This window comes from Pinus tabuliformis, chromosome 1_1, assembly GCF_031772625.1.
Source record: "Pinus tabuliformis cultivar Carrire ecotype Pingquan chromosome 1_1, CPIR1, whole genome shotgun sequence".
Lineage (NCBI taxonomy): Eukaryota > Viridiplantae > Streptophyta > Pinopsida > Pinales > Pinaceae > Pinus > Pinus tabuliformis.
This window is the reverse complement of record NC_142297.1, coordinates 219,623,580-219,640,937: the sequence shown is the minus strand read 5'-3', so window position 1 is coordinate 219,640,937 and position 17,358 is coordinate 219,623,580. Positions and strand designations below refer to the sequence as shown.

General features: G+C 39.2%; 1 protein-coding gene across 1 annotated transcript in view; it reads right to left on the bottom strand.

Annotated features, from left to right (window-relative positions):
- Positions 1-1,993: 1,993 nt before the first annotated feature.
- LOC149212326 (FRIGIDA-like protein 3) overlaps positions 1,994-17,358 on the bottom strand; it is a 38,329-nt gene continuing 22,964 nt past the window's right edge. The window contains exons 2-3 of the mRNA XM_089388635.1: positions 3,174-3,605; positions 1,994-2,188 (exon numbers count right to left, since the gene is read on the bottom strand). Coding sequence (XP_089244761.1) covers positions 1,994-2,188; positions 3,174-3,605 — 627 coding nt within the window. The remainder of the gene's footprint in view (positions 2,189-3,173; positions 3,606-17,358) is intronic.

Here is a 17,358-nt window from a genome sequence, read left to right as displayed (position 1 = left end):
ATCATTTTGTAATGAGCCAACAATAAATTTTCCTTGAGTGTGCAATAAATATCGATTCAAACATTCAAGGTTTCCCCACCTTCTATACCTTGGATGTGCTTGGTAAATATGAGACCATGAATTTTTTATTTTATTTTTCTCCATATGTCACCTCATAAGGGAACATTTTTGTAGCACTATCATAGGTGGTATTATATTTCCAAGATAACTAATTTTCATGAGCTCCAAAGTGTAACTGAGCATTGGTCTACTCCCAAAACATATTGGGATGAACTAGTTTTTCACCTTTGTGATACTAAGAGGGTTGAAGATAAAAAACACTTTCTCTTGGATTGTCCAACTCCTACTCACATTCATTCTAATTTTCATAATATTTGTCACACTACCATCCTTCTCAACTTGTTAAGTCAATGAAACTACGGGAACTAGGAACACTTCTCTCCCTTCTTTTTGATCATACAAATAAATTGTTAAAAAATCTCAATTAATCTTTCTTAAGGTCTAATAAACCATATTGGTCTTAGTGGACATTAATCATCATCATCATCATCATATTACCATTTAGTAATGAGGTAGCCACTAAACCCATCATGCTTGTTGCTTTGAGAAAATCATTTGGTAACACCATGATATGTGGTATTGTACTACCATTTTGCTTAGGGTCACCATTAACCTATAGTGTTTGTCATCTCAAGGAAAAAAATCTCAGGTATGTTTCTAGACACTTATTTATAACTCTTAAACCTTGAAGAAACATCTCCGTTTTTAGGTAAAACACACCAAAATAGCTTGAAAAAATAGAGAGAGAAGTAACTATATGCCTTGCCAAATAGATATAAGAATGAAAGATAAGTATATTCAAGCAGAAAACCTCCTTTTATGATAGAATAAATGTACAATAGGGATGATTTCAAGACTGTATTTCCTTGGGGTGTGTGTGCGTGTGAGGGAGAGAGAGAGAGATAAATGTTACATTATAAGAAAAGAAAATTGAGCCTTGTAATTCATCTAATAATTCATCAATGACATGAATAATAAACTTATATTTGATGGTCATTTTATTCCATTGTCTATACTTTGGACACATTACATGAACCTTCCTTCTTGTGAACCATCACTACTAGTGTAGTGAAGACACGCCCTCTTAAATTTTCTTGAACCCTACATTTAATTTCATTATTTTGTGCATGTGGATATCTTTAAGTCCTAGTGTTAGATGGTACACTTCTTTGTTTCAAATTAATATCATGGTCATGATCTTGAGGAAGTGGAAGACCCTTAGACATTTTTTTCAAATACTTTTGGGAAAATACCATGAAAAGTTTATGAAAATTAAGAGCCATTGATCCCAACAATTATAATTATTACACACATAATAGTACAACATTAGCACCACCCATTTGGATTACAAATATGGGATTATCCAATAAGTATATCCCCATGGTTAGCTTAATACTATAACATTTACCTAAATAATTTATGATGCCTCCATATTATACAATCATTACTTAGTACTTTTGTGTTAGAGACATAAAGTAGTTGATAAGTTTTTCTAGGCTTGTATTAGTGAAGTTATAGGTGCTACCATAATCAATCTGTTGGACACCTAATCCTAAAGGGTTAGTGTGGAATTCGAATGGACAAAAGCAGTCCAAGAGACCTTGGGATCTGAATCCCAAGAGTCACCTATTGTACTATAAATGTGTATCTTATCTTAATAAAAATATGTACTCACTGATTTATCTTTCCTATTGTTTTCCTATCCATGTGAGTTTAACATGGTATCAGAGCAGGCGAATTCTGGCCCTGCTCATATTTGAGCCACTTGTTTTGTGGTCTCTATGTATATGTCATTTGTGCAGACCTTCCAGTTCTGCCCATTACCTATAAAGCTCCATTAATCCATTGTTTGCCAGAAATCTGCTGACTCTGGCTATTTTAAGCCTCTATGTCTGACCCTTGAAATCATACCTGCGCTGTCCTGACATTCTATTTATGATTCCTGCGCTTCTCTGATCAGTTTCATATTCCTTGAAACTGCTGTCTGCACTGTCTGTCCATAATTAACGCCTCTGCCTGGCCTAACTGCACTATAAGCGTTTTCATTCAAGGCGGAATTGCGCTCTTTGACTGCCAGAGACTGCGCACTATCCATAATTATACACTGCTCTCTGCATACGAAACGCTCCTGTTGAATGCGTTACATCCAAAGTTGAATGCGTTGAGATTCTTTGTGAACGTTGCGTTGAACTCCTGGTATGCTAGTCATTCCAGCATTGTGTTGGCTCGAAATTCTTCTTAGAAGAGGCAGCTTGAGCATCTAGTCAAAGCACTGAGTTCCATTCACTGCTGGAAAGGCTATCCTCACTTATTGGACTGCATACAGTTGGTTAGGCTGAGCGTATTATTTGTGGGGGACTCATTCTCTGTCAAACCATGGTCGTATTCTCCTCTCTGCTGATCGTAATGCTGCACACTGACTATACAATCTTGTAGATTGGACAATATTATCTTGTGGATTCTCAATAGCAGCGATCAATCTTTCAGCAAGTTGAAGCTTTTCCCAAGTCTTGCCTAAATTAATCGTCAATATCCATGCAATTGTCGTTTACTTAGACCCTTGCTGGACCGTAAATCAGAAAGGATCCGTATTGTATTGTGGCGGGTAACGCTCTGTATTCCTGCATAAAGAAAAGGTGGATTCACACGACCGACTCCATTCATTGGAAAAAGCTGCTATCCAAACTATCTATGCTCGTTCAGTCGAAAGGAATGGAGTTATTGATATCAAAAACGTAGACTACTATGCATAGGAGAGAGGAAATTGAAAATGGTTCCCAGATTGAGAAGCAAATGCAGATAGTTGCCGCCCCCTAGTAGCAATACTAAACAGTCCGTGGAACAAAGCGGAAGATTCACCATCTTCTGTAATTTTTTCAGATTCCCCTCTATTTTGAGGTCTTTTTAATCGCGCAGAAGTGTGGACATAATGACGTTCATGGCTTGTGAATGTGTGTTTGACCACCATCTCAACGGACTGAAGAAAGCGGAGTTTTGAGCACCAGAAAGAACACCAGCACCAACACCACTACTAGGTCGAGACATTTTAATCTCAGACTTGATGGCTTCTTCAGATATGCCTTCAAAAACAGCACAGGTGGAAATTTTTATACGAGTCCAAATGCATAGACAAACCGAATAGCATCAATTCGCTTTCCACCACTACTCATTTTTTCCACAACCTCTGGTATCTTGTGACTAATTTGAAGCGCACGGCAGAGCTCCGGCGCCTCCGGGTTACTGGAAATGTGAAGGACTAGCGTACATAAGTCGTCATCGTTAAATTCCTTTGAAATTCCGTAAGAAGCCAAGAGCTGCAAGAACGCGTGTGCTTTCACAGGAGAGATCTGGGAAGCGTCGGCGCTCATTTTAGATTTCCAGGTAGCAGCAATTTTCAAAGCATCTTTTTGCGCCTTCGACGATACCTTGTCCGGCGACAAAACAGAGGGAAGCGACTCCAAGAGCAAATCACACGCATATCTCTGCGCATCAAGGCTCTTAGGCGGTTTCCGCTCATGACCGGCGGGATAAAAACCATCCAGGGTCTGAAGAAAACATTTTACTTTAATATTTGTAAATGCAACAATGACACTAAGGTACAATTATCTGTAGTCTATTTCATTCTAGATCAAATCTTTGTGCATAACAGATTTAAGACTGATAGCAGCTGAACGTTCAATTCTCATTCTTATGTTACCAAGCTACCAAAGCATCTGAATGTTGCAAGAAATCAGAATAAACTCTGATCTATCGATAGAGTCTGCCTGCTAACCATGGAAAGGAAATTTACTTTCAAGATGTGCATATATCTTACAACAAATGAATCCGAAACCATCAACTGACTCGTTTTTGGGTTTTGAAATTCATACACTGTTCACCGCACCACATTTTTTGGCAAGATATATATTTCCTCCATTAGAAACGCCGAGTGCATACTTTGGTGGTTGATAAATCACTGTTGGAAAGTCGAATGCTTTGTATTTTGCACAAGTCCATATTATCTTTGTTGTAGCAGACTCTTTTAGAGATGCCAAGTTGAATTGGTTAAATGATTTTGGTGATTGAAGTCGAGGAGTTCTTGCCTGTTCATTTTCAGAAATTTTGTTTCAGTCCTGTGGCTTTAATTTGAGAAGACAGTTGGTTCCAGGCCTAAAACAATCTTTCTAAAGTTGGTTCTTGACCTGCATAGGCCAACTTTGTATTTTCTACAGCGACTTCCATAAAGAATGATCTAGCCCCAAGGCTACAAACTTGTATTTTCTGTGGTTACACTTATTTACAGCCACTGTTCTTCCTAACATTTGCTGAATTTAAAGAACAGAATCTCTGAAAGTCTGGTGATATTTGTATAATTTTGACAGTTTCAAGATATCTCTCATTGATTTTTCCCTTTAAGCTATAGGGCTCTCTTGTGCAACTTGAAGATATTTAGCAGCTTACATTTTTCTGTGGGATTTGGAGATTTTTAAGGTGTAGAAAAATGGCTAAGCTTGAAAGAATATTAGAATTATTGAGAACTCTAAGCATGTCCACTGCTAACAGCACAGTCAAAATTAACAAAGCCTCTCTTTCAGACATTCAAACATGTCTGCAATATGCACAAGAAACGATAGAGTTTTTGCAGCTTGAGACAAAGCTACAGCAGGAAGAATTACACAAATGGAGTCATCATTCTGAAACTGTTTCTGTTCAGAACAATGAAGCAGACTGCCATAAACAGCAAGTTAATATTGTTCAAGTTCATTCAGTGCCCAATAAAGCAGCAGCTGTACATGCAGATGCAGAAACCAAGACTGCACTTCCCAAGCCCATCATCAGACCTTGGGAACAGCTTGTCCACAACAAGCACAAAACTGGTCTTGGATATGACAAGGACTTGTCCTTTCATATTCCAGACTATGCCAAGCCCATTCAGTTTCAGAGTGCTGGATTCATTGATGACAGTTCACCTGCTTCTCATGATAGTTCAGCTTCAGCTATTCCAGAATCTGCCCCTCTTCCGCAACAACAACAACAACAACAACAGATCGTGAAATGCCAACACTGTGATCGAGTTGGCCATCTGAAAGATCACTGTTTTGATCTTCATCCATGTAAGCACTGTCATAAAACCAGCCATTCTTCACAGAGATGCTTCAAAAACAAACGTCCTGCAAGAACAAAGATTCATCTTGGATGGATCGCTTCTTGGCAATGGGCATCAACAGCCAAGAAGATATTCCAAACACATGTCAGAACTTGCTCCAGAGTATTAAACAGTCTTGCAGTTGAGTTTTCTCCATCTTCTCACCTTGTATCTGACAGGGGGGGAAATGATGGTCATCTACAAGCTTCAAAGTCACATCAAGCGAGCCTGAGCCACAACCTGTCACACCAGTTTCAGAGTTGCAGCCAGAGACAAAGATGCCCGTGAACACAGATTGAGAACACTTCCTCTAGCAGAAGACTCCAGCTTCTTGCCAGTTTTGGAAGAGTTCCAGAGTTGTTGGTCATCCTTAAACCATCACAGATTGAGAACACTTCCTCTAGCAGAAGACACTAGCTTCTTGCCAGCTTTGGAAGAGTTCCAGGAATTGCATTAAGCATTCCAAAGTTGTTGGTTATCCTTAAACCATCACAGGTTGAGACTTCCCTTTTCAGGTTGAAGTTTTACCTTTTATGCGGGGTGAGACCTCCCTTTTATGGTTGAAGGTTTCCCTCTTTAAAACAATAGGATCACTTCCTCTAGCAGAAAACTTCAGTTTCTTGCCAGTCTTGGAAGAGTTCCGGGAACTGCACTAAGCGTTCCAGTGTTGGTGGTCATCCTTAAACCACCGCCCCTTTTTTACCAACATTTCATAGAGCACATTCAGCCTAGTGCTGCCATGTATTTTTGCACATTTTGTATTACAGCTCTCTTCTTGGACTCATACATAACCCTTCGGATTAAGGGGGGGAATGTTGGACACCTAATCCTAAAGGGTTAGTGTGGAATTCGAATGGACAAAAGCAGTCCAAGAGACCTTGGGATCTGAATCCCAAGAGTCACCTATTGTACTATAAATGTGTATCTTATCTTAATAAAAATATGTACTCACTGATTTATCTTTCCTATTGTTTTCCTATCCATGTGAGTTTAACACAATCAATAGTATTACCTTTTTCTTGTTGATATATCCTTTTATCTTAAGTTTTTGTGGAGTATTAATGCAAGGAAATGCATGATAAGATATGGTTGCACTAGTCCCTTATAGCTCTAGAACTTATGATGGTTTTATTTCTCAGTCTTCCTCCTTTCACAATCTATGTATACTAATTTCTTCTCACCATATTTATGCCCCTTATTGTACTTGATTTTTAAATTGAAATATAGTCCCTTTACTCTTGTTTCATCCATTTGTTGAGGTGTCAATCTTATCATATGAGTGAGATAAAGATATACAACATGGTTCGCTCTATAGTTGTCAATGGCCACCTTTTATTATCCATACTGTAGCTTTCACTTTTATTTTCCATACTCAAAGCATACTCTATGAATTTAGGTCCAAATAGATGCAACTCATGATGATTGTTCTCCTTTAAATTTCCCATAAAGAGATTTAACAAATTATCATCTAGAATGTTTTTTACCCTGTTGAGGCCTCGAAAATCGCTGCCACAACAAAGGGGAAACCACTCGGTCCAGACCTTAGTACAGCTCCTTTTCCGTTTGGAATAGTGGCTCCGACTGGGGATAATGGGACCAGTTTCCCAATAATAGATAAAAGTGGGATGGACGAGTAACTTATGAGGTATGATAGTGATAAGTGAACAACTAAAACTATCAGCGAAATATATATTAACTATAATCTAATCCCGGGACTTATCAATCTTTCAAAGCGTAGCGTTTGATAATCTGTGCTTTAAGGCAGGCATATAGATGACTCTAACACTAAAGCATAGACGTTGAAACCATTTAAGATTGCTCTGCATAATTAGTTATGCAGAGTGATAATAGCGAATTACTACACATTGTCATTCATATCATTGCTACATGCATGATTAAAAGAAAGGCATATCACAAAACATCCAATAGTGGAATGAAATGAAGATTTGCTGTTACAGCGCACACATGTATTCAACAATAGCAAAATATAATAACACAGCAATTCATATGAAAGGAAAGAGGACAGATGCAGATAAAAGTACCATGTAAGCTGCTCAACAATCCATTATATAAATCGCTATGTCGCAGTCCTTCCTTCAAACCAGAAAGCATTCCAAACAAGAGACAATAGTGCACAAATGCATAAAACAGCCTTCTCGTCAAATTAAGGACTATCGGTCGAGTTTCACAAAAGAATATAGGCTGAAGCACAGTAGTGCAAACTTCAGCCTTTAAGTCTATTACAAAATTTTACGACCCTTTCCAAAACAATGAAAGGGTCTATAAATACTAATCTAATCTAAATATCTAAGAAAAACTGAAAAGCTATTAAATTGGCATCAATAAATATTTCTCCATCTTTCTTGGCGATCTGGTAGTCGGCAGCAATGCTTCATTCGGTGGGCTCTTTGCCTTTAAACCTCAACTGACATATCGCAAGCATTGGCTCTACTTCCGGTGGAGTGTTGAGACGCAACGTGAGCTGGGCATCATATGTGGCATCCTGAATGTCGGGGATTAGGCACTTGAGAGCATCTGTTAAACACTTAAGAGCCGACCTTTGAGTGTGCGGCTTGATTAGAAAGAGCCAATATGCGTCGGAGGTTAAAGTATTTACTCCAGCGATTAACTTTCTCTTTTCCTCCAGTCCATGATAACTTGTTTGTTCAATCATGTTCGTCGTGGTTATACTTCCAGGTGTGCACTGAGAGATCATGTTGGCCAAATAGAGTGTATTGTTGACCAAATCAATCATATTGTTGGCAATCATTTTACACCTTGAAGCTGCCCTTTTCGCTTTCATCATCTGAGTGTTCCATTCCGTGAAGAGTATGTCTTTGAATGGCTCATAGATCCTAGGCAAGTTTGCTTCTTTCCCCACATCAGTATCTTGCCAATCAAGATATGAGGTTATGGTTTCTTCGGCCTGATCTAGCTCATTTCTGGCTTTTTCAATTTGCTGACATACTGCTGTAGATACTTCACATAATGGCTCAGCCTCAGTTAGTTGTTGGCACAAGAGTCTAACCTGAGAGATTAATGCATTATTTATTTGAGCTGCCTCTGCTCTGAAATCTTCGACTTTCTTGGTGCCCTTGATATCTTCGAGCTGTGCTAATAGTTGAGCGATTTGCTCATCCTTTGACTTCGTCATTAGCTCGTTTGCCGCTCTCAATTGTGCCAATGCCTCTGTTAATTCTTTCTGCTTTTGGATTGCGTTCTGATCAATCCTCTGTTTTTCAGTTTGCAGTTGCTGGGTTAATACATTGTTTGCTTGCTGTTGTGCCAGCAACTGCTCTTCTACCTGTGCTGCCTTGTTTCGCGCCTCGGCTACTTCTGCTTGCAATGCACAAATTTCCTGGTCCTTAGTCTTTAACAAAAGACTTACCTCTGATGCTTTATCAATAGTCGCTGCAGAATAAGCTCCCGCATACTGCGATAGCTTGGTTAGATCATCAGAGGGGTCCAATTCTTCCTTCCAGACTACATTCCCCGTAACTGTCTGCTCAGGAAAGATGGAAGGTTGATCAAGCCTTCGTCTCTTCCTTGAGCGCTTAACAACTGCTTTGTGCCTAGGGCTGTAGAAAACGTCCAGGGGAGGAATATCTTCCACCTGGAGCACAATCTGATCGGAAGGGTCTTTGGTGATTACCTCGAGATCCTTTGAAGTGGGTGGGCCGCTGGTTCCGCTTAGAACCTGAGAAGAAGTGGTGTCTGGTGCGTCTTTGGAGCCTTCCTTTCCACTGATAATGGAATCGAATTGATTCCATTGTTTCAGCAATTCAGGATCTATGGAGGTCTGGGATTTACTCTTCTCCTTTTCTTGTTCCAACCTCTTTTGCTCCTCCAACTCTTTCTGCTGCTGTTCTTCTAACTCCTTTCTCTGTTTCTCTTCTTGCTCTCTTCTTTGCTTATCCGCTAATTCCTTTTTCTGCCTATCTGCCAGTTCTTTCCTTTGTTTTTCTTCTTCTTCCTTTTTCCGTTGTTCCTCCATCTGCTTCTGCTTTCTCTGTTCTTGTTCCTTCTGCTCTTTCTGCTGCTTATCCATTTGCTCCTTTCTCTGCTTCTCTGCCTGCTGCTTCTCTTGCCTTTCCTCCTGTTGTTTCTTTTGTTCTTTATTTATAACAGGAGGTTGGCTTGTCTGTTTCTGACCGGGCTCGCTTGAGGAGGACGCTGAGGTTAATGACAATAAATCTAGAGGCAGAGTTTGCAACCTCTGCTCTCTAAGTTTATTGAACTCAGTTAAATTCTCATCATTGTATCTCATCTTGGCAAGCTGCTTGGTTTGGCTTATTGAATCGGCAGCTACGAACAGGTCATCAAACTCATCCTCTTGATGGTCAATCTTAGTCAGTTTGGCCTGTTCTAGGGCAATGAAAGCAGTCTTCTTAGGATCATAGAGTCTGGCTGGCATAGTGGGCAGGGATAAAGCTTGCATCTTTATAGCCTCCTTTTCTGCATGCTGAAGATTATGCAGAGTAAAAACACCCATCCTCAAGGGAAAAGAGGGCCAGCCCCTCTTTTTCTCTTTCTTGAGTGTTTGGGTTACACTCTCGGCCATAATTTGGTAGGATATCTCTCGGGCTAACAGTTCGTCTGGAACATATAGAGGGAGAATATGCGGTTTGGCTTGGCTTCCATAAACCCTAATATAGGTAAAGTGCTCTTCTCCAAACCATACTGCTACAGCTGGTAAGTCGAATGAGGCGAGATAGGAAATTTTGGGAATAGGCCGATCAAAAATGGAATAATGAATGGGAACCATAAAACCATTGCAAATTTGATACAAATGGTCCTTGTAAGAGGACTTCCATAATTTCCGATGATACAAATGAATGGGCGAAGGGTCTTGGGTGGTCCATCTCCAACCGAGGATGGGAAACTCAGAGTTAAAACACAATGTGTCCATAATGTAGGCGCTATAATAAAATGGGGGGATTTTCCTTTCATTGACTACAGATTTAGCTCTAAAATCCCGAACAGCTACAGTCAATTTATCAGAAAGAATGGTGGCCCAATCCATGATAAAACTATTAACAGCTGCTTCCATTAGGGGAACCATTTCTATATCAAAATTGGCATAATCATGTAATCCCCATAGCCTACACATCATAATTCTTGCATAGCAATAGGGAGAAGCCAAAGAATCGATGGAGTACTTACCCGAGCTTTCGTGCTTGTGTTTGGCCGGGTTCTGCCTCCAATCCCGAATGGGCTCAGATGGTACTTCATTTTCAGCTGCAAACTTCTCCACGAAGTCTTTGTTTTAGATTTTCTCTGGCTCAGGCAAATGATACATTTCCCTCAAGTGCTCTGGCTTGAACGACCCGAAAATCCGTCCGTCTCTTGTGTGGAACGTTCTGTCAATGATTGGAATTTCCTCAATTGCCCATCGCACTACATCAGTGTAGGGAAGGACTTGCTCTCTGGCAGCTATTCTGTGAAGAAAGGAATCGGCCAACTCTTTGAGAGTTGTGTCGGACTTTTTGAGTGGGTCCGCAGTAGCCACTGTCACTGAAACTTGTGGTTGTTCGGCCTCTAATAGATTATATGTGCCCTGCCATGTAGTCTTGTTAAGACTAGTGCATGTAGTATCTGAAATGAGGCCTTTTTCCTTATCTGCGGCCGCCTGACCTGCTATAGGTGTAACAGTAGAGCCTGTAGCCCTCTTGGATCTTTTCCCCATCATGCTTAAGCTTCTCTCAAAAGTCGAATCCTACACAATTGCAAGAGAAATCGTAACAACATAATAACAATGACGCTTCTCGGCGGGATAGATATATCATTTGAAGCGTGCCAAGATTAATTTTCAAAAGTGGCTGCGGATCCAATTGCTGAGAGGATATTGCAGATGCATTAATGGTGATTTGAGGCCTACTACCCATTAAATGTGATGATTACACCGTTATCCGGGTGAATGACTCACTTAAGCGTGCAACAGATATTATGGCGGTTAAACGCAGGTGTTCATTAATCGAAGGGGTAAAATCTTTTAAATACACACGCATTACCTTATCCCTTGCATTAACGGAATTTTGGGATTCGCGCTTTGTCAACCGGATATGAATATAAAATTAAAGCTTTAAGTGATGGCTTTTAAGATTGCCGACCACCGATGAGCGATATCGCATCGCTTCGGGGAATAGGTGCTGCACAATTATCACCAAATGATCGTGCCGACAGCCGATAAGCGATATCGCATCGGGCTAGCGCATGGAAACAGAAGTAGGTGCATATAAAATGGTTTGGGGTTACCGATTGCGATATCGCATCGCATCGGGGGTAGGAACCGGGTGCCTTACCGAAGTGCGTGGAATTCTGCCGACGGCCGATAGCGATATCGCATCGGGTCGGGATTTAAATCATAAAGCGGTTTCACATGAGGTATCGCCGATAGCTTATCGCCGATATAGCGTCGCGTCGGGGCATGAGTTATGTGCCGTTACTTGGTGTGTATGTAACATTGCCGATCGCCGATAGCGATATCGCATCGGTGGAGACCAAAATGCCATTTGAATGCATCTCTCATGTTGTTGCGATATGCGATCTTGCGATCGCTTTATCGCAATAATAAAAGATTATTTATTATTTGAAACATTAATGTCCCAAAAAGGCTTAAATACCTGAAAGCTCATTTGATTATGCGGCCTTTTTTGAACATGCAAGCATTGATGCCAAAATTTTAAAAGGGACCCATTCCATATGTTAATTTTTTGAAAAATAAGAATGATATGAAATGGGGGGTTGTTGTAGGGCACAACAATTGGCGATTCACTGGAAGAACCAGTTATCTCTGAAAGTAATCCAAACACTTAAGCTTTTCAAAACTAGAAACTCAATCGGAAGGGAAAAACTTCTAATTTAACTGGATATTCGCGCGTTCTGAACCAAGTGAATTCTGTTAAATTCTTTCCTTTTGGTTTCGAGAAACATAAATACATTCTAAGTCTTAAAATAGGCCTTTATTGGTTTATAATGATAAAACAAAAACTTTCCCAAATCAGCTTTTATAATTAACCCCTCTGTCATAGGTAGAGCCTCTGTTTCCAGCAAACGTTTATAGTCTCGACAGGGATACCTTTTAACCATAGTATTATTCACTTTTCCATTCACATAAGATTGTAGTTAACAGAATGAAACTAAAATATGTTCCCATATTTTATTTTTTTATCTGTTTTTTTTTTCTTTGTCATTGATAAGATAAAAAGCCATTGTCCTAGTTTGGTGGCCAGCTATTGACAATGCCATTCACTGGTAATAATTTAACTGAACAAGCCGGCTCGTGATGAGACCTCTTGTCTTGAAATTTCAAGCCATTACCCTGTTATGATAGGCAGTATTGGTAATGTCAGTCAAACTACTTTCCTATGAACATGGTAAGCAGGCTTGTAATAAGACCTCTTATCTTTAATCTTCTATATTTTAGAATTACACTCTGAGTAACCATAAACTTTAGTGAATGGCGTGAACAATTTTCTCCTTAAGAGCAAATGGATGACAGGTGAAGAGTTGAAGATGCTGAAAATGGGTTAGTTTTCATCTTAAAATGAATAACCTTTGGAGACCAGTTTTTTAAAACCGAGAATGATTTACAGAACTTTTACCTTTCGAGAAGAGTCTTCAAAACGTTAGGTGGTGATTTCAGAACAAACAGATATCTAGTTCCCTAGAAATTATTCCTTTTGGTTGAGGGTTCTACTATCTAAAAGCAAATATTTGTATTATTTTGTGAGACAGCTTTTTCAAACCAAGCTAAAGGTCAATGGAGATACTCTACAGTTTTATTTCCTATCGATCCTACAAACTACACAAATCTACAAAAAGGAGAAGGGATCACCTTCTCAATTAAAGAATTTCTTCAAGATCAGGCCATTAACAGGGAGAGGATCTCTCAACCCTGATAAATCTTGCAATATAAAGGTTGAATGGCCTATCTTGTCACAGATCTGAAATGGTCCAAGCCACATTTTCTGAAATTTGGTATGCTTACCTTTATCTTCATGGGCCTTGTCCCATTTGAGAACTAAGTCACCAACTTGGAAGTGTTTGGAATCGGATGAGGTTAATTCAAAGGATGCTTTGATCATTTGTTGATGTTTGGTGTGGGTGATTCTGGCTTTCTCCCTTTCTTCTTCTAATTTGAGAATTTGGTCCTGTCTAAGTTGAACAGAGGAAGAAGGAGTCTCTTCAATGTACTGTACTAGGGCTAAAGAGGGTAGAACAAGATTGGTAGGCAATACTGCTTCTTTTCCATATACTAGATTAAATGGGGAGGAACCTATAGAAGCCTTTTGTGTAACCCTATCAGCCCACAATGCAAACACTAGAGATTTGTGCCAGTTTCTATGATTTTGTTCAACAGTTCGCTTAATGATTTTGATGAGATTTTTATTGGTAGATTCGGCTAAACCATTTCCCTGGGGATAATAATTAGCAGAATATTTCAGTTTAAACCCTCTCTTAATAGCGAAATCATATATAGCATTTCCTGATAAATAGGAAGCATTATCAAAAATGAGAGCGTTTGGGACACCAAACCTTGTAATGATGAATTGGTCTATGAAGTCAATGATTGCCTCTGAATTTGCTGCCTTTAAAGGAATAGCCTCTACCCATTTGGTAAAATAATCGGTAGCAGTGAGGATATACCTGTGTTGTTTGGAAGATGGGGGAGTAATCTCTCCAATGACATCTAATCCCCATTGTTCAAAAGGTTGTTCAATGTTGACAGGTCGCAGAGGGAAAGCTGATTTTCGTTGTCTTCCACTAGCGGTTTGACAATTGAAGCATTTTCTTACGTATTCATGAGCATCTCTAAATAATGTAGGCCAATAATATCCAGCATGAATAACTTTGTGGGCTATTGTGTCTGCTCCAAAATGTCCTCCCGCAGGCCCATCATGTAGCTCTTGTAAAACCTTTTGAGCTTCAGGTTTCTCAAGACATCTTAACAGGATAGAATCATAATTTTGTCTAAAAAGCACATCATCAATGAGAGTGAAATTCTTTGCTTTTAACCTAATGGCCCTTTTATTTTTGTAAGATAAATTTGGAGGAGCATAACCATTCTTCAAATAAAATATTAAATCTGCATATTGAGATTGAGAATCAGTAACACTTATCTGATTGATTGATTGAGTCTGATCCATATCGCTTGATTCAGGAATGTTTGATGCTCCTGCCAATATCCTGCAAAAACCTTGGTCCCTAACAATCTTTGCCGGCTTTAATTCTAGGTCATATTCTTGAAGTGTTGTGACCCAATTGGCCCTTCTTTCACCTAGTTCTTTTTGAATTAATAGTTGCCTTACCGCTGGGAAAGGAACTATAACTTTCGTGTGAGTTTTCAAAAGAAAGGGCCTGTAATGTTTAACTGCTTTGAACACAGCAAAGGCTTGTTTCTCCACATCGGAATAATTTAGTTCGGCACCCTGAAGATTTGAGCTAAAAAATGAAATGGGTGCTTCCAAGTTGTGAGCATTTGGCTGCGTGAGAACTGCAGCATAGGATACATCGGACGCAACGGTATACAATGTAAAATGATTAGAAAAATTGGGAGTATTCAAGGCTGGGGCATTGATTATTGATTGCTTGATAACATCAAAAGCTTGCTTTTCTTCTGATCCCCATTTGAAGACTGAATTCTTCTTGATCATTGTCTGAAGTGGTAATACAATTTGAGAGAAATCTGGAACAAATAGTTTGACAAAATTAATCTGACCCAAAAATGACTGCATTGATTTTTTATTGTGTGGGAAAGGGATTTCAAAAATTTCCTTAATCCGATCAGGATCAATATAAATGCCATCTTTGGACACTATAAAGCCTAGGAGCTTTCCTTGGTCAAGAGCAAAGAAAGACTTCTTTGGGTTTAGAGAAATACCATATCTTTTGCATCGCTGAAAGATTTGATTTAAGTCATGCAAATGATTATATCTCTTTTTAGAATATACAGTAATATCGTCTAGATAGACGACTACTGATTGATTAATCAACCCTTTGAAAGCTATATCCATGGCTCTCTGGAATGTCGCTCCTGCATTTATGAGTCCAAAAGGCATTTTCTGATATGCATAAGTTCCCCATTTTGTTCTGAATGTGGTTTTAAGTTGGTCATCGGGATGAACCAAAACTTGGTTGTATCCGGAGAATCCATCAAGAAAGGATATCAATTCAGAACCTGCTATTGATTGAAGAATTTGCTCCATAGTAGGTAACGGGAAATTATCTTTCAAGCTTGCTTTATTCAGGTTCCTGAAATCAATACAGATTCGAATGTCGCCATTCTTCTTCCTGAATGGCACCATATTAGAGACCCAATTTGAATGTCGGACTGGAAAGATAATTTTGGCTTTCAAAAGCTTATTAAGCTCCGACTTTATCTGGGTCTCCAAATTTGGATGTATTTTTCTTAATTTTTGCTGAATTGGTTTCTGATCAGGAAGCATAGGGATGGTATGCTGGATAATAGATGTATCATATGTCTTTAGGTCATCATATTTCCAAGCAAAGACCTATTTGTTTTTTCTCAATAGTTTAATAAATGCTTCCTTTTCTTCTTGGGAAAGTCCTATTCCTAAGTTGATGTTTTGAGGAGCATCTTCTGTGCCTAGATTTATTAATTCAAACCTAAGGGTGGAACTTTGAAGCTTTGCATTAATTAGAGGTTTAAACCTGTCTTTGATATCATAAAGGTCTTCAAGCTTCACCACGGGTTTGGGAATTGAATTTTCTTGAGGCGCTTGTTTCATCTGTAAATCATGGTCATCTTCCTCAATGACTTGATTGTCATAGGATTTTTCCGAAGTTAGAAACTGCAAGATATCTTCGTCATGGTTAAATACTCTCCAATTAGTGACATTGTCAGGAATCGAAGGCCTAAAAAGTAATTCTACAGAAAATCTATCAAGGCTGTAGTCTTCGGAAGGTAGAAGCTTAGAGGCTACATTGGCTAGTAGGTCGGCTGCTGAATTTTGTGACCTAGGAATAGAAGAAATGTTGAAGGCTGAAAAGTGTGAGGTAAGATCCTGCACTAGCGATTGATAATGCTTGAGGTGACTTGAAAGACAATGAATTGCATTTCTCACCTGTTTGACAATTATTTCAGAATCACCGAACACTTTTAGATATCGCACTTCAAGGCCGATTGCTTTATATAAACCCTGGACCAAAGCTTCATATTCGGCTGTGTTATTAGTACACTCAAATTCTAACCTACAAGACAGCATTGTCTTTTCTCCTTGCGGGCTAACCAAAATGCAACCTACTCCTGAGCCTTCACTGGACTTAGAGCCATCAAAATATAAAGACCAAAACAAAGAAGTATTAACAAAAATATCTACATTTTCCTCAGCATCATTAAAGCATCTGGATTTATCTGTTTATGAAAAATTTTCAATCTGAGAATGACTCGGACGAATAGTTCCCCAAAATATTGTTATTGAATGCCACCGGTTGGTTTTCTTGCTCAAATTCGGTAACTGTATGGGTCATATGCTTCTCCCGATCGATCCTTATTTGATTCGGCTTTCCCTTGTAGGGAAGCCACATATGTGACCAATCTGTGGAAATATACCCATGCAATTTTTCGGACCAATCTCTGCTTAAAATCAAACCATAAAATTCAGGTATGTCGGCAATTAAGATGTCAATCCTTTGAACAATTCTGGGGTCGGCTGACAACCTGATAGTTACAGAATTAATTTCTCCCACAACCTGCACCTTAGTCCTATCCAACTGCACTATATGAATGGCAGACTTCTGGGGTTCAATGTTCAGCTTAGAGCAAACTGAAGCTGGCATTATATTAGATGAGGCCCCTGAATCAATTAAACAGTTGTGCGGGTTTCTATTATAAATCTCATAAGTCAGCAGGAAGGGTGGAGTGTGAGAATTTGATTTGTCTCCGATTAAAACTGAATCGGTAATTTCAACCATACCTGCAGGAGGCTGGCCTGAATCGTTGGTAGCTCTTGCACTGGGAAGGGGAGTAGAGGGAACAGCATTTAATTCTTTGAGAAGTAGCTTTTGTTGGTGTTTCAGTTTACTAAGTTCAAACATGGTTATGTTTGCCTTAGTTTTCTTCATGTCATCAACAATGTTATATTCCATTGAATCGGATACCACTAGAGTCTTGGATGTTGAAGGAGAACTAGAAGTTGAAGGTTGGTTTT